The 21,798-nt window shown below is 46.7% G+C and overlaps 2 protein-coding genes across 9 annotated transcripts in view; one reads left to right on the top strand and one right to left on the bottom strand.

The window, feature by feature from the left end:
• LOC109311427 (centromere protein P-like) overlaps positions 1–15,578 on the bottom strand; it is a 47,608-nt gene extending 32,030 nt beyond the window's left edge. Inside the window, exons 1-5 of one of the 5 annotated variants that reach the window (XM_019537069.1) lie at positions 15,474–15,578; positions 13,328–13,381; positions 9,709–9,863; positions 3,427–3,584; positions 1,660–1,748 (exon numbers count right to left, since the gene is read on the bottom strand). In XM_019537069.1, coding sequence (XP_019392614.1) covers positions 1,660–1,748; positions 3,427–3,584; positions 9,709–9,845 — 384 coding nt within the window. In that variant the 5' untranslated portion in view covers positions 9,846–9,863; positions 13,328–13,381; positions 15,474–15,578. Of the gene's footprint in view, positions 1–1,366; positions 1,546–1,659; positions 1,749–3,426; positions 3,585–9,708; positions 9,864–13,327; positions 13,391–15,416; positions 15,444–15,473 lie in introns of those variants that run through there. The other 4 variants (XM_019537068.1, XM_019537071.1, XM_019537067.1 and 1 more) reach the window with 4 other exon arrangements.
• A 192-nt stretch (positions 15,579–15,770) lies between these two features.
• Positions 15,771–21,798, top strand: part of NOL8 (nucleolar protein 8) — a 12,175-nt gene continuing 6,147 nt past the window's right edge. Inside the window, exons 1-5 of one of the 4 annotated variants that reach the window (XM_019537062.1) lie at positions 15,771–15,801; positions 19,443–19,630; positions 19,813–19,875; positions 20,453–20,531; positions 20,891–21,038. In XM_019537062.1, the coding sequence (XP_019392607.1) occupies positions 19,492–19,630; positions 19,813–19,875; positions 20,453–20,531; positions 20,891–21,038 (429 nt within the window). In that variant the 5' untranslated portion in view covers positions 15,771–15,801; positions 19,443–19,491. Of the gene's footprint in view, positions 15,802–16,961; positions 17,132–19,442; positions 19,631–19,812; positions 19,876–20,452; positions 20,532–20,890; positions 21,039–21,798 lie in introns of those variants that run through there. The other 3 variants (XM_019537061.1, XM_019537064.1, XM_019537065.1) reach the window with 3 other exon arrangements.

The raw sequence follows: 21,798 nt of genomic DNA, 5'->3' as shown, positions 1-21,798 counted from the left end.
GGCAGCCAGGAAGCATGGTGGAGAGCAGCTCCTGCAGTTCCCTGCAGAGAAGTCTATGGGGGCAGAGGAGGGGGAAGGGGCTGCACAGGGGATGCAGGGGTAGGGGGCAGGGTGAGCACATGCCACCACACCACCCAAATTTCTACACCTACAGTGGAGTGCAGGCATGAGGCTGCAGCCTGGCTAGACCAATTCTGGGGAGGACCCGCCTCTGTGGCCCAGCGGCCGGGACATGGCATGGGTGGGAGGATTGCGCTGCCAAGGTAAGGTGCCCCCTGCCCATTGTGCCACACCTTGGTGGTCATGGTAGCACAGTGCTCCCTCCCATGCTGGATCCTGCCTGCTGGGCCACAGAGGTGGCTTCTGGCTGGAGCTGATCCAGCCCAGCTGCAACCCTGTACCCTACTGTGGGTGCAGAAATCTTGGGGGGGGTCACATGCCCTCCCTCACCTCCCCAAAATGACCTGTGCTCCCCCAGACTCCCCCACGCATTCCGTGTCCACGACAAAAAAAACAAAATCAAATGCAAAAATATACAGGTATTTAGAATTTATTTTATTATAAAGATTCAGGCACTGATAGGCTTCCAAACTGCTTTAAAATTGTAAATACATCAGTAAAACATTGTGTTCAACTGATATCTACATGTGTATGTGTTTTATACATATTACACACATACATATACATACATTCACTCACATACACACAGTGTGTGTGTGTGTGTGTGTGTGTGTGTGTGTGTGTGTGTAAGCCTTAGTCTGTAACACTATTCGCACTGGTTGTTTCAGCAACCAACTGGAATACTCCCAAAGCATTTGTACAAGAGGCGACGGTGGCACATCGCAGTGCCGCCATGACAGCGGGGATGGACCAGGAGGCAAGCTGCCCCCTCTCCCCCAGCCCTGCTCCCTGGACATGGCAACAACAGAGCAGACAAACGAGGCCAGCACTGCTGGCCTTGCTCCCCAGCCCTACTCCCTAGAGGCAGCAACGGCACAAGGTGCTGGCAGAGGTGGATGAAGGTGACAGTGGGGCAAGCTCCCCCCCAGCTCCTGGGAGGCAGCAGCAGCAGCAGCATGGGGTGTGGCAATGTACGGTCCCCACCTATACCCCCCATCATTCTGAAGGAGGGTGGGGGAAGCAGCCCCGGCCCCAGCCCCAAAGTGGTGGGTGGGGAGGGGCAGAGCAAGCCCAGCCCCAGAGCAGCGGGACTGAGGGTAGAGGGGGAACAGGCCCAGTCCCGAAGCGGGGGGGGGGGCCTGGACCTGGGCCTCTGACCCAGCCTGTTCCCCCACCTCCAGCCCCATCATTCTTGACAGGCAGTTTGCTAATATATACATACCTACACACACACACACACGTATACATAGCGGTTCCATTTTAATCATGGAAAAACACAGATTATGGGGTTTTTAATGAGAGAATTTGGAATTTTGAAACAGAGAAAAATCAAGATCCCTGGTTATCTCAAGAAGTTAAATTCCAGCTGAAAGACCATGGCTGGTAATTTCCAGATAATATATACTTCTGAATAGTTGCTTCCAGCTACAAATGAAGGTAAACAAAGCAATAACATATTCATGTACTTATCATGATTGGCTGTTGATCAACATGCATAGAATGTTTGTTTGGATTTCTCCTTTTTAAATATGTCATTACCTGTGTCTCAAGAAGTTGAAATTCCAGGTCAAAAGGTAGTGAGTGGCACTTGCCTGACAATCTGTAGTTCTGAATAGCTTTGTTTCCAGCTATAATAAATAAAGGTTAACAAGCACTTAAGATCTATGATCACATTAAAAATTATTACACCCCCTCACCATTAACAGAAACAACCTTTAAAATGTCTTTGACAAGAATAAACAATCGATTTTACACATAACATAAATCCCACAATTGAATGCAAAGTCATCATATATGAAAAGAAGATAAATTCAAACCAGATCTTGCATATCTATCTCCATCTATATTCATATTATTTGCAAAATTGTTTCTATTAAAAATTTAGTAGCTAATCAGGTAACAGGAGCAGGAGTGGGCAAAACATGGCCTGTGGACTGGATCCAGCCTACCAACTGATTGGATCTAGCCCATGGGGGGGTCACCCACAAATTGACTGGATCCAGCCCACAGCTGCTCCTATGGTGCTCCACATGGGGCTGAGCCCCACCTGGGGCAGCCCACATGGTGTTCCAACCTGTGCCCAAGCAGCACGGTCAGCTTCTGGCAGCGCTATGCCCAATGCAGCTGGTGCTCAGCTCTCCTTGCCTCCAGTGGTGACTCCTCTTTCTGTTCCTGCTGCACAACTTGAGACTAGGAGGAAGCTTCGGCCAGCAAGCAGGCCTCCAGCTCCAGCTCCCAGCTGCCTTCCATCTACTCCACTTGCTTGACACAGGTAGCCGAGCATATAGAAGTGCACGGGGCTCCAGCTCCCAGCTCCCTTCCACCCACTCCATTCAACTTCCTGGGGCAGCAGCCACCCAGCTGAAGCAGGACCAGGAGAAGGAACTGCCACTGGAAATGAGAAGAGCCAAGCAGCAGCTGCACCAGAAGCAGGCCCATCAGAATTTGTGCATGCTAGCTGGGGCTGGGTTGGAACGTGCTGTGGACTGCCCCCAGTAGAACACCTCGGGGGCAGCCATGGACCACAGCGCTCTGCAAGCTCTGCTGTATGCACCCCCTACCCCATCCTCCCCAACCCTAGCCAGTTCCTGGGACCAAGCACCCAGGCAGCACCCCCCGTAAATGCGCACACATGCATATGCACTTGCCCCAGCCCACCACAAACACCTCACCTTCCCACACAAGCAGCAGCCACTCTGTGACCCCGGCATGATTCCAGCCTTACCCACCCGTCTCACTCCTGAACACCACTTACTGCCCGCCCACAGCCACATCAGGAGTTTTAGTGAGTTTTTGCGGCAGGGAGTTGTGCATGCTGCCTGGCCCTCAAAAACTCAACAGAACTCCCTATGTGGCCCCCATGCCCAAATAATTGCCCACCCTTGTGTTAAAGTGATGTTGTAGCCACGATGGTCCAGAAATTATGAGAGACAAGGATTTCTAAAGGTGATATCTTTTATTGGATCAACTGAATAGCTGGGATAGGATCAGACAAGCTTTTGAATAAGACATTCTTCATCAGGTCAGGTGTGACCTTAGGTAAAAGATATCACCCTAACAAATCCTTGCCTGCCTCTCATATTATAAATTTGTAGTTCTGTTAAGCCTGAACCAAAGACAATTTGGTAGCATGAATAAGCATCACAAAATCATAATACTTTTACCAGCAACTGGTGTATTAATGTTTAGCATTTCAGAGTACAGCATTCTTTCTGTTACTATTGAATGCTGTATTACAGCCTATAACTGAAAACAAAAGCTACAATGAAATGCCCATAATAGTGTCAGCAACACACAGATACTTACTTTTTTCCAGTGTTTTCCTGGAGCAATTTTCAGGGCAAATGCCAGTAAATTTCATTAAAAAGGAGAGATCAGATTCTAAACTGTTAAACCAAGCTTTCAGGTCTGGTAAAAATTCAGGCTCTTCATATTCCTCATGAGATTCTCTTTGGAATGGTTTTCTAGAATTGAAAAGATGCATTTACAAGATGTAAAAAGGAGTCTTGCCATTTTCTAATATGTAGGCATATAAACATTTTCAGACATTAATTTTAAATTTCTGATGTGCTAAACAGCTGCACTGTATGTGAATGAAACTGAACACTTTTTGCAGGATCAGTGCCTTAGCCATTAAGTGACAATACATTCAATTTCCTTAAATGAAATAACATGTACAACAAAACCTAGCGATTTTTGTGAAGGGTTGCATTGCCCCTTAAAAAAAAAAAAAAAAATCAATCCTATTTCAAGATGTTAGCACTAAGAGTGGGGAAAAACAGTATTGGCAAAGGGACTGACACTAAGGTCATAATGTGAATAACAGAGTGAATGTGCAATTCTGGAAATGACCTAATAAAGAGAAAGAAAATACAGAGGTACAAAAACTTATGGTCTTTTCATGCCAACAGAATTTTAAAGACACACACACCCACAACAAAATGGTGCCCACCCCCAAAAGCACTAAAAATAACCCCAGGAAATGCAATGAAAACTGAGTAGATACAGCAGAACAGTAATGCAGACTTTTAAAACGTTATCAGTTAAACTCTATTCAGACCAGTGGTTCTCAACCTTTTTAGAGTCAGGGCATTCCTCTACTGTTTTTAATTTGGTGACACTCTGGTTAAGAACCACTGTTGTACTGCCACAGCTAAAGCAGAAAGTGCTTATTCAATAAGGAATTTATTGTATTCTTAACCTTTTCCTTTTCCTACAACACAAGACAGATTTGATTTCTCTGTCATTTACACAAGAAATTCTCAATTAGTTGCAACAGAATAACTCCTGATTTACACCACATTAACTGAGATAAGAACACAACCTAGACAACAACAAAAAATAATGTGGTATGTTACTTTTCTTCTTTGTGAGAGTCCTTGCTATGAATAAAATGATTCCCCTTGCAACAAAGGAAAAATACTGAAATCAGTTAAAATTGACCTGATTTATCCTTGCTTATATAAAAACTTTCATTCCTTTGATTTACAGAAAAGAGATTGTGAATTGCTTAAAATGACATAGTGTCTGAGTGGGAACAAGGCTTGCCATAATAAATGCTGATTTTTCTTTTTAATACATAAGCATACAAATCCCATGTGCTCTATTAACATATCCATGAACTCTTCTCTTCTTAAGATAATGGCTCTCAACAGGGGAACTGCCACCACTGCAGCCAGGTGGAAGTGCACCACATGTCTCCTGCAGAACAAGATGGGGAAGCATCTCTGGCTTGAATACCTAATTCTTGCCATAGATCTTCCCAGTCTGACCCCACATGGTATCCCCCAGAAACAGAAACCCATGGAAGAGTTGCATCTGTATGGCACTCCTCTGTTTCCAAGAAGAATGTGTGGGGTCAGACCATAAAGGACTGTGCAACAAGTAGGCATCCTACCATAGCTATTTCCCTACCTGGCCCTCTAGGAGGTATGCAGTGCAGTTCCACCAGGTGGTGGTGGCAACAGTGCTCATTCTGCAACATCCCTAAATAGGCCTTGCAGTACCCCAATTAAGAACCACTAATTTAGACCATACTAATATAAATGAGAAAGCAATCTTATTCTATGTAAATACTGCATGTTGTTCCCTGTTGTGTTTCCTTATGCAAGTCTTTATCAGTTACTGAAACTATATGCATTGCCAGCATAAATAAAATAAGCCTTGAGATTTTTCTTATGATAATTTGATCCATTTTGTCCCTAGAAAGTGTATTTACTAAAATATTATACATAGTAAAGCACAAAGCAAATTGTAGCTTTGGCAGGCTGCACTTCCCAGCTATAGAATGCCTACTGGTCAGACTGTAAAAATCATAGAAAATTATGGTTGGAAGGGACCTCAAGAGGTCATCTAGTTCAGCCCCCTGCTCAAACTAGGACCACCCCAAACTATATCACTCTAGTCAAAGCTTTGTCAAGCTGGGCTTTAAAAGCCTTCAAAGATGGAGATTCTACCACCCCTATAGGTAACCTATTCCAAGGCTTTACCACCTACCTAGCAAAAAAGTTTTTTCCCTAAATTCAACCTAAATTTCAGCTTGCTCCAACTTGAGACCATTACTCCTTGTTCTGCCATCTGTCACCACCAAGAACTGTCTAGCTCCATCCCCTTCAGAACTACCCTTCAAGTAGTTAAAGGCTGTTATCAAATCCCGCCCCAGTCTTCTCTTCTCCAAACTAAATAAGCCCAGTTCCTTCAGCCTCTCCCCACAAGTCATGTGCCACAGCCCCCAAACCATTTTCATTGCCCCTCTGCTGAACTCTCTCCAACTTGTCCACATCCTTTCTGTATGTGAAAAGGAGGACCCAAAACCGTAAACCATACTCCATATGTGACCTCAGTGCAGAACAGAAGGGAATAATTACTTCCCTCAATCTGTTGGCAACACTCCTACTAATACAGCCCAGTATGCCATTAGTTCTCTTGGCAACAGGGCCACACTGTTAACTCACATTCAATGGCTTTTGGTTCACTGCAACCCCCAGGTCTTTTTTCTGCAGAGCTGCTGTTTAACCAGCTGGTCTCAACCCTGTAGTAGAGCATAGGATTTTCCCAACCTAAGTACAGGACTTTGCACTTGTCCTTATTGAACTCCATGAGATGTCTTTTGATGCAATTCTCCAGTTGTGTCAAGGTCACTCTGAATCTTAGCCCTACCCCCCAGCATATCTACCACTTCTCCAGCTTGGTGTCATCCCCAAACTTGCTGAGGATGCAATCCATCCCACCTTCCAGATCGTTAACGAAGATATTGAACCAAACCCGCCCCATGGCCAACCCCTACAGTACTCCACTCAATACCAGCTGCCAACTAGATCTTGAGCCATTTATCACTACCCATTGAGCTCAACAATCCAGCCAGCTCTCTCTCCACCTTCCAGTTCATTCATTTGATCCATATTTCCTCAGCTTTCTTACAAAAATGCTGTGGGAGACCATATCAAAAGCCTTACCAAAGTCAAGGTATATCACGTCCACTGCTTTCCCCACACCCACAAAGACAGTCATCTCATCATAGAAAGCAATCAGGTTAGTCAGGCATGACTTCCCTTGGTGAATCATGCTGACTGTTCCCGATCACTTGCTTCTCCTCCAAGTGCTTAGAAATGTATTCCTTGAGGACATGCTCCATGATTTTTCCAGAGACTGAGCTGAGGCTGACTGGTCTGTAGTTCCCTGGATCCTCCTCCTTCCCTCCTTTAAAAATGGGGACTATATTTGCACTTTTCCAATCATCCGTGACCTCTCCCAATCTCCACGAGTTTTCAAAGATAATGGCCAGCAGATCTGCAATCACATCAGAAAAATCCCTCACAGCAACTTCAGATGAGATGTGTCCAGCCCCATGCACATGTCCAGCTTTTCTAAATAGTCCCTAACCCTTTTTAACCAATGCTGGCTGCTCATCTCCTCCCCAAACTATGCTGTCAGGTAAAGTAGTTTGGGAGCTAACCTTGCCTGTGAAGACTGAGGTAAAAAAGGCATTGAGTACATCAGCCTTGTCCTTATCACCTGTCATTAGGCTGCCTCCCCCATCCAGGAAGGGACCCACACTTTCCCTGACCTCTCTTTTGTTGCTGACACACTCGTAGAAACCCTTGTTACCCTTCACAGACCTTGCTAGCTCTAACTCCAATTGCACTTTGGCCTCCCTGATTTCATCCCTGCATGCCCAAGCAATGCTCTTGGACAACAACTAAGGAGGAGTACAAGTTTCTACTTCTTATAAGCTTCCTTTTTGTAATTTTAGCTCACTGAGGAATTCCCTGATAAGCCAAGCTGGTCTTCTGTCATACTTTCTAGTCTTCCTGAACATCAGAGTGATTTGTTCCCCTGCCCTCAGTGAAGTTTCTTTAAAATGCAACCAGATATCCTGGATTCCTTTCCCCCTCATATTGGCCTCCCAGCGGATCCTGCTCATCAGTTCCCCAGGGGAGGGTCAAAGTCTCTTTTTCTGAAGTCCAGGGTCCTTACTCTGCTGCTCTTCTTCCTTTCTTTCCTCAGGATCCTGAACTCAATCACCTTGTGGTCGCTGCTGCCCAAGTTGCTATCCACTTCTGCATTACCCACCAGTTTTTCTCTGTTCGTGAGCATCAGGTAAAAAACAGCATGACCCCTAGTTGGCCTCTCCAACACTTGTACCAGGAAGTTATCCCCAACACTCTCCAAAAACTTCCTGGATTGCCTGTGCACTGCTGTATTGCCCTCCCAGCAGATGTCAGGATGACTGAGGTCCCCTACGAGAACCACAGCCTGTGATCAGGAAACTTCTGCTAGCTGTTTGAAGAAAGCCTCATCCACTTCATCCTCCTGGTCTGGTGGTCTATAGCAGACCCCCATCACAATATCATCCTTGTTGCTCTCCCCTCTGATCCTTAACTCAGAGACTTTCAACAGGCCTATTTCCAGTTTCATACTGGAGCTCTGAGCAATCATAAAGCTATTTTACAAACAGTGCAACTCCTTCTCCTATTCTCTCCTTCCTGACTGAACAGTGCGTACTCATCCATTACAGTGCTCCAGTCATGCGAGCTATCCCACCAAGTCTCTGTTATTCCAATCATGTTATAGTTCCCTGACTGTGCAAGGACTTCATGCTTACTGCTCTTTTCCCAGACTCTGTGAGTTCATGTACAGACACCAGAGGCAACTAGCCAATTGCCCTTTATCAGGAAGAATGAGAAGGTCTTCCTCTCTCCCTCCTCTTCCTTGTGCTTCCTCCAGGTCTCCTGCTTCCACACTTACTGCAGGGCTTTGGTCTCCATCTCCTGGCAAACCTAGGTTAAAGCCCTCTTCACTAGGTTAGCAAGCCTGTCAGCAAAAATGTTCTTCCTTCTCTTCATCAAGTGGATCCCATCTCTTCCTAGCAATACTTCTTGGAACATTCCATGGTCAAAGAAATCAAATCCCTGCTGGCAACACCACCTGTGCAACCATGCATTTATTTGCACAATGCACCCACTTCTACCCAGGCCATTGCCCTTAACTACAAGGATCGAGAACACCACCTGTGCCCCCATCCCCTTCATCCTTGCACCAAGAGCCCTGTCATCACTCTTAATCTGCTCAGGGTCACCCCAGACAGCATCATTAGTGCCCACATGGATAAACAGCATGAGGTAGTAGTCAAGAGGGTCGAACAAGTCTCAGTAATCCTTCTGTGATATATCTCTGTTCTAGGCTCCAGGCAAGTAGCAAGCCTCCTGGGAGTAAGTCCTCAAGGTGGAGGATGCTTCAGAGCCTTGTTATCTCCTCCTCTAGCTCTCTTGCCTTCTCCCTGTGGGAGACCACCACAAGGCACCACTCACATCACAGGCACTCCCCCACTTGGCTGACACTGAAAGGAACCTGAAAACCTCAGTCTGTACAGCATCAAACCAGGACCTGGGTGAAAGCCTCAATAGTGCGTGGTCCTGACTAGACAGACACCTCACAGATGCAAGCAGAGGAAAAGCTGGGAGTGGCTCTGGGATTGCAATGTCCTCCAGCTATCTCTCTGGGTCTTCCAATCTGCTGCCTCTCACTTCTTGCCCATCTTTCCAAGCAGACCTTCACTAGTAAACTCCTCTGTAGCTGGGCTGTTCACTGTTCCTCAGTCCTGAAGGGTTCCCTTTTCTCTGCAAACCTCTTTCCTCTCAGCAAACTTACAGTAAAGGAATGTGAGACAGAGTTTCCAAATAAATTCCCCCTTGCTCTGGACTCTACTTAAACAAGGGGCTTAAGTCCTGTTTTAGCTGCTTAAAATAAAAACAATGTAGGCTTGTCTGTCTTAATCACATAATTACAAAAATGCTTAATGATACACTTTGACTACCACTAAAATATCAAGTGCACTTCTCAGTATTTGTGCTCCTTCATCTACTATTAAATTGTTCTCCCTCAATACCTATGAGTCCTATTTACGCACTGGGATCCCATTGTGCTAAGTAATGTTCAGTCATAGAAGAAAAAGACAGACCCAGCTCCAAAGACCTGCTTTATGGCAACCATAAAAAGACAAGTGAACTAAAGAATACTACTGAAGAAACATTAATAAAAGAAAAATAAAATTAAACCTAGAAAATATAATTAAACACGAAAACATACACTGGCATTAGTATCTTCTCATCAGAATAAAGGGTAGATTCCAGTTGATTGTTTTCATACTCCCGAGCTAATGTTTCAATTTCTTCTTCCAAAGATTGAATTTCATCTTCATAAACTTGATAAATGTTGCTCTCCATTTCTCAGATGTAATCCTGCTAGATAAAATGAAATAAAAACAATTGGTAACACAGTTAGTATTTTTAAAAGCTTATTTTTTATCATAATAGGTGTGCTGGCTCTGTGACTTAGGGCTTTCTCTCTGCTGACAACCTAGATAAAAGGTTGTAAGTTCAAGAGTGGGTGAGGTCCCTACACCTAACCTGCACAGGGGCACGCAAGAAATTTTGCACCTACAGGAGGCCTCAAATGCCTCTACACAAGTGCTCAAAGCATGGGGAATAAGTAGGAGGAAACTCACCCTTTTCCTAGCTAGCAAAACCCCAGACCTAGCAGGGCTCACGAAAACCTGGTGGGAGGGATTCTACCCATGAATGGGCAGTGGACATCGAGTGATACAGGCTGTATAGCAGGGACAGAGCAGGGAAAAAAAGGTTGTAGCACTCTACATCAGAGCAATACATGTCCTCAATGATCAGGATGGGTTCAGAAGAGGGGCTAACTGAGGCGCTCTGGGATAGAATGCAAGGGGCTCATGGGGAAAGGGACTTGACAGTAGGCATCTACTACAGACCGCCTCACCAGGGGAACAAGCTGGACCTGGAATTCTCAAGTCAGCTCATGGAGGCTGTAAAGTCAAGGGATGTGGTTGCCGTGGGCAACCTAAACTACCCAGACATCTGCTGGAAGGAGCAGTCAGCCAGCTCACTCAGCCAAGTCCAACTGCTCACATAGGTTCCTAGCTGAGATACAGGACTTCCACCTAACCAAGAAGGTGCACAGTCCCACAAGGGGAAATGCCTTGCTGCACTTGGTCCTTGCCATAGGCGACGGAGGGGTCTGAGGGTACTCGACCACCTGGGCGACAGTGATCATCACCTGCTGAAATTCACTATCTAGTGCAGGGTGATGAAAGCACGCAGAAAGGCAAAAAGTCCTTGACTTCAGGAGGGCCCACTTCAATGAGCTAAGAAGATTAAGTAGGAGAGGCGTTGGGGTCTCAGAGCTTCCATGAGATGGGAGTCGAAGATGGGTGGTTGTTCCTCAAAGAGTCAATCCTCCAAGCTCAAAGGGAGTCAGTCCCAATGTGCACCAAGGGGGGCAGGAGTGCTAAAAAGCCCCCATGGCTCAACAAAAGCATTCAGGAATGCCTGAGGGCAAAAAAGGAGGTGTACAAAGTGGAAGCAAGGGGCTATCACCAACGAGGATTACACCTCTGTTGCTCATGACTGCAGGGAGGCTGTTAGGAAGGCCAAGGCCGAGATGGAGCTAGGGCTAGCAACCAGAATTGGGGATAACAAAAAGTCCTTTTTCAAATACATCGGGAGTAAGAAGGAGGCAACAGGGAATGTAGGGCCTCCACAGGACAAGCCTGGCAATCTGGTGATTGAAGCTAATGAAAAAGCTGACCTCTTTAATGAATTCTTTGCCTCCATATTCCCAAGTACGGACCAGGACCAGGACCCAGGGGAGGCACTGCCATGCCTAGGATCAGGGATGACCTAGTTAGAGAATCGTTGGAGGGGCTGGATGCGTTTAAATCAGTAGGTCAAGATGCTCTTCACCCGAGGGTGTTGAAGGAATCGGCAGGGGTCATAGCAGGGCCCCTGACACAGCTTTATGAGCACTCACGGGGCTCTGGCCAGGTACCAGAGCACTGGAAAAGGGCCAATGCGGTCCCCATTTACAAGAAGGGGAGAAAGGAGGACCCGGGTAACTATAGGCCAGTTAGTCTTACCTCGGTGCTTGGGAAGAACTTTGAGAAAATTATCAAGGAGCTCATCTGCAAGGGCCCAGCACGGGTGGTAATGCTCAGGGGCAACCAACATAGGTTCATTGAGGGCAGATCCTACCTAACCTTGTTTCCTTATACGATCAGGTCACAAGTCCCTGGACGAGGGCATCAAGGTAGACACTGTCTTCCTGGACTTCAAGAAGGACTTTGACACTGTTGCCCACCAAATTTTCTCAAAAAAACTAAGGAACTGCAGCATTGATGCCTACACAGTCAGACGGGTGGAAAATTGGCTGGATGGTCACACCCAGGGAGTGGTGGTGGACAGGTTATTTTTGACCTGGAGGGATGGGGGCAGTGGAGTCCCCCAGGGCTCTCTCCTGGGGCCTGTACTGTTCAACATCTTTATCATCAATCCGGATGTGGGTGTGAAAAGCACACTGTCCAAATTCACTGACAACACCAAGATGTGGGGTGATGTGGGCACGCTGGAGGGGAGGGACAGAATCCAGCTAGATCTAGACAGGTTACAGAGGTGGGCAGATGAGAACAGGATGGAATTCAACGCAGAAAAGTGCAAGGTACTTCAGCTAGGAAGAAAGAACCAGCAATACACCTATAGGCTAGGGAACACCATTATTGTCAAAACAGTGGCAGAAAGGCATCTTGGAGACATTGTTGACTCCAGGATGAACATGAGCCACCAGTACAAGGAAGCAGTTAGTAAGGTCTACAGATGCATCACAAGCAGGCCTAGGGAGGCGATCCTTCCCCTCTATGTGGCGTTGGTCAGGCCACAGTTGGAGTACTGCGCCTAGTTCTGGGTGCCGCACCTCAAGAGGGATGTGGCTAGCATTGAGAGGGTTCAGAGGGCCACTCACATGGTCAAGGCCCTACGAAGAGAGGCTGAAGGGCCTGAATCTATTCAGCCTCCAAAAGAGAAGGCTAAGAGGGGATCTGGTGGCCGTTTACAAACTCACCAGGGCGGAACCGGTGGGAGTTGGGTGAGGCTCTGTTCCCCTGCACACCACAGGGGGTTACTAGGAATAACAGCCACAAATTGTTAGAGAGAAGGTTCAGGCTGGACATCAGAAGACATTACTTTACAGTTAGGACTGACAGGCTCTGGAATGGACTGCCAAGGGAGGTGGTGCTCTCTCCTACATTGGGGGTCTTCAAAAGGAGGCTGGACAGATATTTGGCTCGGGTTTTATGACCCCTCACTCATTCGTGCCCAGAGGAGGGGGTCAGACCTAATGATCTGTTTAGGTCCCTTCCAACCATAACCACTATAAAGCTATAATTACCAATATCAAAAGAAGAAAAGTGGCACTAGAATTTTGAAGTTTCTCTCTCCCTTTTTCTAAAAATTAAATTACACAGCTCACCAATATTAAAGCTCCAGCATTTTGATCAGTGGTCATTGTAACAGACCAAGCAACAGTGCAGTTCCTTTGGTGCTACAAAGTTGTGAGTGCAGGAGAGAGTCAGGTCAGGGACAGGGCAAGGATAATTACTTAGTAGACCCAGTTGGGGAGAGGGATCACACCAGGATGAATGCTGCCTGATTAAGAGCCAGCGGCTATTAAAGTCCACAGCAGACAGCTTTTCTTTGCCCTCCCGGGGCACGGCATGAGGAAAGTCAGTGGGGAAAGCCTGGAGCAGCAAACCCAGCACTAGAACAGATCACTGATAAGATCAACTGACAGGGTGAAGGTAACCACAGCAACCAGCAGAGGAAAAAGTTGAGAGAGAGAAGATGCTTACCAGATTGATCCTCAGGCAGAGAGAAGGTCCCACGGAGGAAAAATCCACTGATACCTGCAAAGGAAGGAAAAAGAGTGAGACTGGAGGCAAGCTGACAGGCTCAGGGGAGTGAGTTGCATGGCAGTGGAGGGCAAAGGAAAACGGTGCACTGTGAGAACAGCCAGGTTTACTCTCAGCTCATGGGGAATTCACTAATAAACCAATTTACTTTTATCCTGCTTCTGGGGTGATTTACTACACTCTCTCTCTCATTGGTGTAATGGGCAAACTGAATTATGCTCAGGGTCTTAGCATAACTTTAGGCCTTCCTAGATCTAAGCAATTAAATTGTACAGAGTGCCTTTACTGGGAAAAATGAGTGCTGCGATTAGTACAGTGGGCTAACCAGGTACAGTAGTTTCCCCAAAAGGAAAGAAAACCAAAAACGGAATAGGATTGGAGTACCTTACTTAAAAAGAGGAGGTAAGAAACTTGAGTATTGGACAGTTTGAGATGAGAAAGTTACAAAAGTAGTGGACAAACAAAGAGACAGTGCATGTTTGTGTTGCCACCCTGGGGAAACAAGAACAACCTTGGAATTCTTGTTTTTAGTAACAAGGAATCCAGAAACTAACATCTCACACACCCAGCAGAGGATCTGAGGCTGGTACCACTGAAGATGTTACAGCAGTGACCCAGTGACTTGCCAGGTGGTACTGCAAGGATAATTATCTTGTAATAAGCCTAGGGGTTTAGTAACCCCTAAAATTCATTTCACACCAAATCGGATGAGGGGCCATATCAATCTTTGGGGGTCTCTGGTAAAAGGAATCCTGGGGCAACAGTTGGGAAATTAACTTCTTATTCTTCCATCACTTCAAGGCGTGGCAGGAGAGCCCCAGGGAAAGACTTTTCGTTATTCACCCCCACACGGCCAGTCATCAACCTTTTAATAGGAGTGAACCCACCACTTGGAACCTGGCTGCTGCCACAAGCCAACAATACCTCCCAGTGTACCACTGACAGGCAATGTAAGGGTCACATCACAGTAGTTCTACTCCCTTAGGCAATCTTACCACCAGTCCCAACTCTCAAGAGATACCTCTAATACCCTCCTACTACAGTTGTCCCCTTTCACACACCCCTCATCCGCAAGGCTATCAGCAATGAGAAAGGCAACAGCTGCAGTAGTTGGGCTGCATTAAACCAAAGCTGCTGGCAACACTGACAGCTCCCCTACAGTGGACAAAACCGCATGAACATGACAAAGGACACAGAGTTATTGGGACACAATTTCCCTTATGCCCCTAACTCCCCCACCAGCTGTGAGGGACTCCATTGCAGGCTAGATCTTACCTCCACAGGCCAGATCTAATTTCTGATCTCCACCCCACTCCTGCTGCACCACACTAACTAGGATTCCCCAGTTCACCCATTACTCCCCACAAGGGCAGTGGTAGGTAGGGGAAACAGGAAGAGGGAGGGGGAGCCCAGAGACTCCAGTGACAGAAACTGGACAGCAATGTAAGAAATAGGGTATGGATTGGGAGCCCAGGGAGTGAACCCCTTGCGGGGGGGGGCGGGCATGAGACCCTCAGGCTGCATTCTGATAAAGACCTACAGATCCCCTTGGAAGGGAAGCTTCCTTCTGTGTAACTGCTTCCACGCGATGGTAACTCAAGTAATGCAACACATGCAAAATAAATCTTGGATTGTGCAATTTTCCACAAGGCTTCATAGGACATGGAAAGAGAATTGATCTCCAAGTCTCCCGTGCTAACCCGCCAGCAGCAGGGAAGCACAGCGGGAGTGCTGCTAGCTAGGGTGGTCAGAAAGCCTATGGAGGGGAGGGTCTCCGCTGCAAGATACGACCGCAAAGCGCATCCGCCCCGCCGCGAGCTGCGGCCCCCAGAGACTGCTGCTCGCTCTGCACCCAGCTCGAGTCCGTGAGGGCGCAAAGCGGGGCCGGGGATACGCCGCCTCCCGCTAGGCAAGGAGCCTCCCTGGCCCTCCCCGCGAGGCGTCCTCCGCCGACACTTTGGCTGCCGCGGGCGCTTTTCTCAGGGAGAAGCCGCCACACGCCACGCGCCTCACGAGCAGCGGCGCCTACCCGGCCCGGCCTAGCTCCTTCGAACCGCCGGAGCCCGCGCTCGCGCCCGGCCCTCACCACCGCGCGGCGGCAGCTGGGGGACGCTCTACCCCTCGGCCGCACACGCCTACATCGGTCCCAGCCACACAGACGCTGCAGGGCGAGCGCCGGCTGGCGGGAAGGGAAGGGAAGGGAAGGGAAGGGTGGGAGCTTTTCTCTCCTCCTGCCCCCAGGCTCGGGCCCCAGGGCGCACCTCTTTCCCTCCCCCCCGCCCTGTTGGTCCAGTCCAAGCCGCGTGCGCCGGGCTTGCAGAGCCTGCCGGGAACTGCGGGGCGGGGCCGGAAGAGGCTGGGGGAAAGTGGGTGGTGTCGCATTGCCGGGCAGCGTGCAGGGAGTCGGGACTTGGGTGAGTCGGGGGTGCCGGGCAGACTTTGCCTCGCTGGTGCCTGGTCCCGCGGCCGGACCCGACCCACTGCTGCTCGTGGTGGGGTTTGCCCCTTTATGGAGCGGCTTCCTTGAGTGGAGTGGTGTCCGGCCGGGCTGCGCGGAAGCCGGAGGGTGAGCTCGGCTCCTCAGTGGGTAGAGGCCGGTCGCTGCCCGGCGTCGCCAGCGCCCCCGCGCCTTGTTTTTTGCGGCGAGATTGAAATGGAGAGGGGGGAAAGCACGGAGAATCGAAGTGAGGAGTTGAAGGAGGCTTTCCCTGGCCGCTTCCTGGTGCGGGACGTCCGTAGCGCTGCGACCCTGCCGGAGTCTCGACTGGGCCCGGGCCGGGAGGAAGGGATGTGACCCCTAATCCCTTTCAGGGCTGAGCTTTTGCAGGCTTGGTTACAAGCCCGGGGCTTATTCCGCCCTTGTCCTTTTGGGCTTTCTTGTGCTGTAGGAGCTGAAACTCTTACTTACCATGCTTATGCTGCCCCTCGTGTTACAGAAATAATTTGCCTTTTCCCCCCATGGCCACAGAAGCCTGTTCTCTCATGGTCCCATACCCAGTACTGCGATAAAGAGTTGCGTTTATCGGAGGATCTAATGCTGTATAATGTACTAAGGGGTCAGATTAGATGATTGAAAGGTTTGTTCCAGCCTTGATTTCTGGGAAACTGAAACATCATAACTGCAGCCTTTGGTGCACATACCTATAGTTTGCCCCCGAAGGAACAGTGATCATGATAACCTCAGGTGTACTGTTCCTTGGTTCTGCACCACTGAGTAGACCACAGAGGCAGTTTTATCAACAGCAATCTATAAGGTCCTGGGGAGGTGTAGGACAGCAGGATTTGAAGAAGGTCAGGCATTTCATATCTGGAGAGGTTAGGACCTTATTCCCTCCTGCTAACATTACTCCTGTGACATTGCTATATCAAAGGGTGAAGGTACACAGTGTTTTGGGAGAAATTGCATTGGCTTACGGACCTTGCCCAAACATGGACCCACACATATTCATTTAGAAGGCCGTCTGGTGCTGCTGTCTCCAAAACTTAAATCCAAATACCATGTATTTGTGTATTTTCACATGTGACTGTGAAGGGTACAGATCTCAGTGACTTTGAAACTAGAGGCTAGTATCTTCATATGGAGGGTGCCCTGAAGACCAATGATTTCTTATCCAGATCATACAAAAAGTCCCATGCTTCTGCAACACAGGCCCAAGTTCAAGGGAGAAAAAGGAAATTAGGGTTATCACATGCACCTGGATTCAGTACACATGCATGGAAGTTTAAATAAATGAGTGATTGATTGTAAGTACTACTTTCTGTATTGTGTAACATCCAATACGATATGTGAGGGCTTATTTAATGCTCGCTGCACTTTATTTTTCCCTTTCAACTCCTGGGATAAGAGAGCAGCTAATCTTTATGAGCTATTTTGTGCTTAATTAACTTGTTACCTTATTGATTATTGGTTGATTATTTTGGTAAATATCAGTACAAATGTAAAGCTCTCTGAGAGCCAGTTGGGATCCTGGGTTACTGTACAATTAGCTGATGTAGATTGCTTACTGTTTTCAGATGCTGCAAAACATAAAACTTCATGGCATAAATGGCTACATAGTTCTATTTAAGTAAATCAACAAAAACAAGTGATATACACAAGCTTAGGCAGAGAAGGTTCTTCGGGTAAATTTGATTATCTTTTATTAGACCATCTAAATAATTGGAAAAATTGTTCTTTGCAAGTTTTTGGGAACATTATGTTCAAAGAACAATACAGATGCAACCAATACCCACCCAAACACAAGCTTAGAAATTAAAAGTTAGGTTCAGAGGAAAAACAGTAGAGGTGCACCAATACACTGGTCCATATCATATCTGCACCAATAAAAAGAAAATTGACATTATTGGCAATTGGCTTTTTTGGGCTGATGTGGCTGATAATGTTGCCAATAAAGGAGGTCAGACATTTCATAGCCGGAGTGGTTAGGACCTTATTCCCTCCTAATAACACTACTCCCATGACAGTTCTGTATCAAGCTAGCCTGGCAGTTTGGACAGCAGTGTCCGAGGGGAAAAGGTGCGGCAGGGGGCAAGCGCTGCCTAGCCGAACCCGGGACAACCTCAGACGGCTCATGCGGAGCAGGGGGCAGCTCCTGCTACTGTGCACACACTGGGGGAGGCATGGAGAGTATGTGCCCCTTGGGTCTGTACACAGGGTGAGGGTGGGCTGCTGCTCTGGACTGGGGTGGGGTGGGGTGGGGTGTGACTGAGCTCTTCCTGGCAGCAGAGTTGAGCCAGGACTCCACTTGGGGCAGGCAGCAGCACTGGAAGGGAGAGCTATGCGGTGGGCTGCAGCCACCCCAAAATTTGCCGTAGCTCTCCTCGCAGTGCCACAACCACCGCCTGCCCCAAGTGCCGCCCTGGCTCAACCCCCTTCCAGGTAGAGCCTAGCACCACCCCTGGCCCTAGCCTGGAGCAGCAGCCCACCCTAGCCCCACACACATATCTGGGGGCACACCCCCATGCCTCCCCTGGGGTGCAGGCAGTGGCAGGAGCCACCCCCCCTTCCTTCTGCTCCCCAGATGAGCAGTTCATGGCTCAGTCCTGTGCTCTGCCCTGCTCTGGCTGGGCAGCACCTGCCCTAGCACCAGCCCCATTCCCTCCCTCACTGTGGGAACCTCAATCTGCTCCCATTTTCCCCCAACAGACTTACCAGCTGGACACTGCTCTCCAAGCTGCTGGGCTGCATATGGGCAATTGGATTGGTATCTGCTAATATGGTTCATTAATAATCGGTATTGGCCCAAAAAGTCTTAATTGGTGCACCCCTGAAGAACAAGAATGAGGCACTTGCACCAGCTAACTGATAATGATAAAATCTGGTTCTGAATGATCAAAACGAAGTGTAAAGCAGAAATACAACTAGAAAAATGGTCATGAGAGACCAAAAGTTTGGTTCCTGGAGCAGTAGTAGACACACTGTCAATGAGACCACAAAGCACATGGCATTTCTGGATTTCTGCCAGCCAATCCTTAACCTTTTGGTATATTTATCTGAGACTCTTAAATATGTTCCTGGCCTTGGGTCCCATTCTTGTGAATGCCTAGCTGAGGAGGAGGAGAAGGTAGAGATTATAATGAATATTCCTATTGTTGCAGCTTTCTCCCCATCTTTTGTGCCTTGTAACACATACCACATTATGTTACTTATTTGGAAACCAGAGCTCTTATGGGAATTAATCTATGAACTACTTTAGACAGTAGAGAAAGGAAGTGGAGTGCTGGAGTTTGTGGAGAAAGCAGCAGGAAATTGTGGAATTGTTGCTGTTGGACTGTCTGGGTAAGTTCTAAATTCTCGCTGCAGAAACAGGGAGGTTAAGATTTTTGGCAGAGAAGTTACTCTTATACCTGGAAGTTCTACAGAGCTTCCAAAGTCAGGCTGGATTGCCACACGGAATCAAGCATAGGTATATTTAGTATAGATGACTGGTAGGGATGGTCTTTAAGGTCAGCCTTAACTATCATCATTAGACAGAGCCTTATAGTGAGATCACAGGTATAGCTTAGTTCTGAGCTATAACAGTTGTTAATATTGAACTATAATCTTCTTTTCCAGAAAAACTTAAAAAGGATGCAAAATTGATGAAATGGTCTGAGTTCTTAATATGGAGGGGAAAAAAATATTAAAACGTTTGTATGTTGGAGGACTTGGCCATACCGTCTCTGAGGGTGAACTGCAGGAAAGATTCAGCAAGTTTGGCGAAGTAACAAATGTAGAAATTCTTACCAGGAAAGACGAGCAGGGTAATAATTTCACTTATCCCATAAAGTACAACTATTCTTTACCTCATTTGGTAATGGAAAATATAGATGCTATTTCAAAACTACTTTTTCTTCAAAAGCATCCCTATAGAATGTATGTTTCAATTTAAAACTAAAAATGCAATTTATACAAAAATAAAATGTTTCTAATTATCATTGAGCAGGGAACCCTATGAAAAGTTTTGCTTACATCAACATCAGCATTTCAGAATCAGATCTTAAAAAATGTAAGTACACAAGTTACTTTTGTCCTTAATTTCTGAACAGAAATTGGGTGCTAACCCTGGAGTTGGCTCTCTTCTGGCACATTTTCATCCTAGGCATGTTGAAAAACTGCAATTCCTATGTGATGTAAATCTGTAGTAAGACTGAGATTATGAATAAACAGTGTGATCAGATATTTTTCTCCCTCATCTGTACCTTTTATTCTGCACTTGTTTCTCTTAGTTCTTTTGGACTTCAGATTTAACTGAAGACAATATATGAAGTAACAGATCTCACTTTTGTATGTTATAGTGCCTATGCTTTTTTTTTTTTTTTTTAAAGGTCATGATTTGAAGTTCTAAATCTTGAAGATTTCTAAATCTTTCAATGTTGCTTCATCTCTGACTAACTTATTGGAAGTCAGTACAGGTTTTGAATGTAGAAAATCTTTTTCTTGTTTCTTACTGACAATATTAGTGCAGGCATAGAATTAGTCTAGTAATGCTGAAGATAATCACTAAAATGGCATTCTTGAAGCATACCTTAAATATTTATGCAAGTAGTTAACAGTTGCTTCTTTTCTAATTCTTATTTTCCCAGGTATGTCAATTTTAAATAAAACAAAATGGAAAGGTGGAACACTACAAATTGAACTGGCAAAAGAAAGCTTCTTGCACAGGTAAAGTTAATATACAAGTGTAGGCTATAGATAATATCCAAAAGCATTCTATTCTATTGTTTTAATAGAATTAAGTGCTAGTTAACTAATATCTTTTGAGAAGCTATAACTAGGAACCTACCAAAAGCACAATTTTGGGCAGGCGCCACAAAAAAGCGTAGGCTTTTGGGGAGGGGACGGGAGGGGGAACCTTAATGAATATAAAATGCTGGCTCCCTCTTGGTAGCCAGCAGTCCTTGTGGTCATTGCAGCCTGAGTGGGCAGCCCATCAGGTGGGGAAAGTGGGGAGGCTACTGGCTAGCCAGCTTTTGTGTTTTCCTTCTGTGTCATAGTGAGATGTACCATGTACTTTGATACAGATTGGCACAGGAAAGAGAAGCAGCAAAGCTGAAGAAAGAACAGCCTCATGCAGATAGCAAAGCAAATCTAATGGAATCACTGAAGAAAGCTGGAGTTGTAGATTTTCACATGAAAGCAGTGCCAGGAACAGAAGTACCAGATCATAAGGTATGGTAAGGTATCTCTTCTCGTGATTTAAAAGTCAACTAGAACAAGCAAAGCTTTATCATGGTCTCACCATTTTGGGGGGATTATACATAGAAATATGAGTACCTTACATTTATTTAAGTTGCTACTGTTTATTTCTAAAGGAAATGAATGAAGTTATCCAGTTTAAAAAAATAGTTACTTAATCAAACAACAGGCTAATTAGTGACAGGTTCTTTTATTTACAGTTCCTACCACCAAAGGCTTTACACTTCAGTTTTTTCCAGATAACTATGGCTCACCAAAAGCATCCGGGAATGTCTCCTTGCTAAAAAGGAGGCTTACACCCAATGGAAAGAAAGGGTCATCACCAGGGAGGACTATTCTGTAGTTCCTCGGGGATGTAGGGGGATAGTTAGGAAGGCCAAGGCAGAGATGGAACTGGGACTAGCTTCCCAGATTAAGGACAATAAAAAGTCTTTTTCTAAATATGTAGGGGGTAAAAAGAAGGTCCCGGGTAATGTGAGGCCCTTGCAAGACGCGTTGGGAAACTTGGTCGTCACACCAGACGGCAAAGCTAACATGTTTAACGATTTCTTTGCCTCCGTCTTCCTAAGTAGGGACCAGAACAGCCACCTCCCTGCTGGGCCCTCCTCTGGCCCCGGGGGAGGCACACCTGGGCCACGGGTTAGCGAGGATTTAGTTAGGAAGCTTCTGGAGGGGTTGGACGTATTCAAGTCAGCCGGTCCGGATGATCTCCACCCTAGAGTTCTAAAGGAAC

The sequence above is a fragment of the Crocodylus porosus genome, unplaced genomic scaffold, assembly GCF_001723895.1.
Source record: "Crocodylus porosus isolate Cpor-Errol unplaced genomic scaffold, CroPor_comp1, whole genome shotgun sequence".
NCBI lineage: Eukaryota > Metazoa > Chordata > Crocodylia > Crocodylidae > Crocodylus > Crocodylus porosus.
This window is presented reverse-complemented; position numbering and strand designations above follow the sequence as displayed.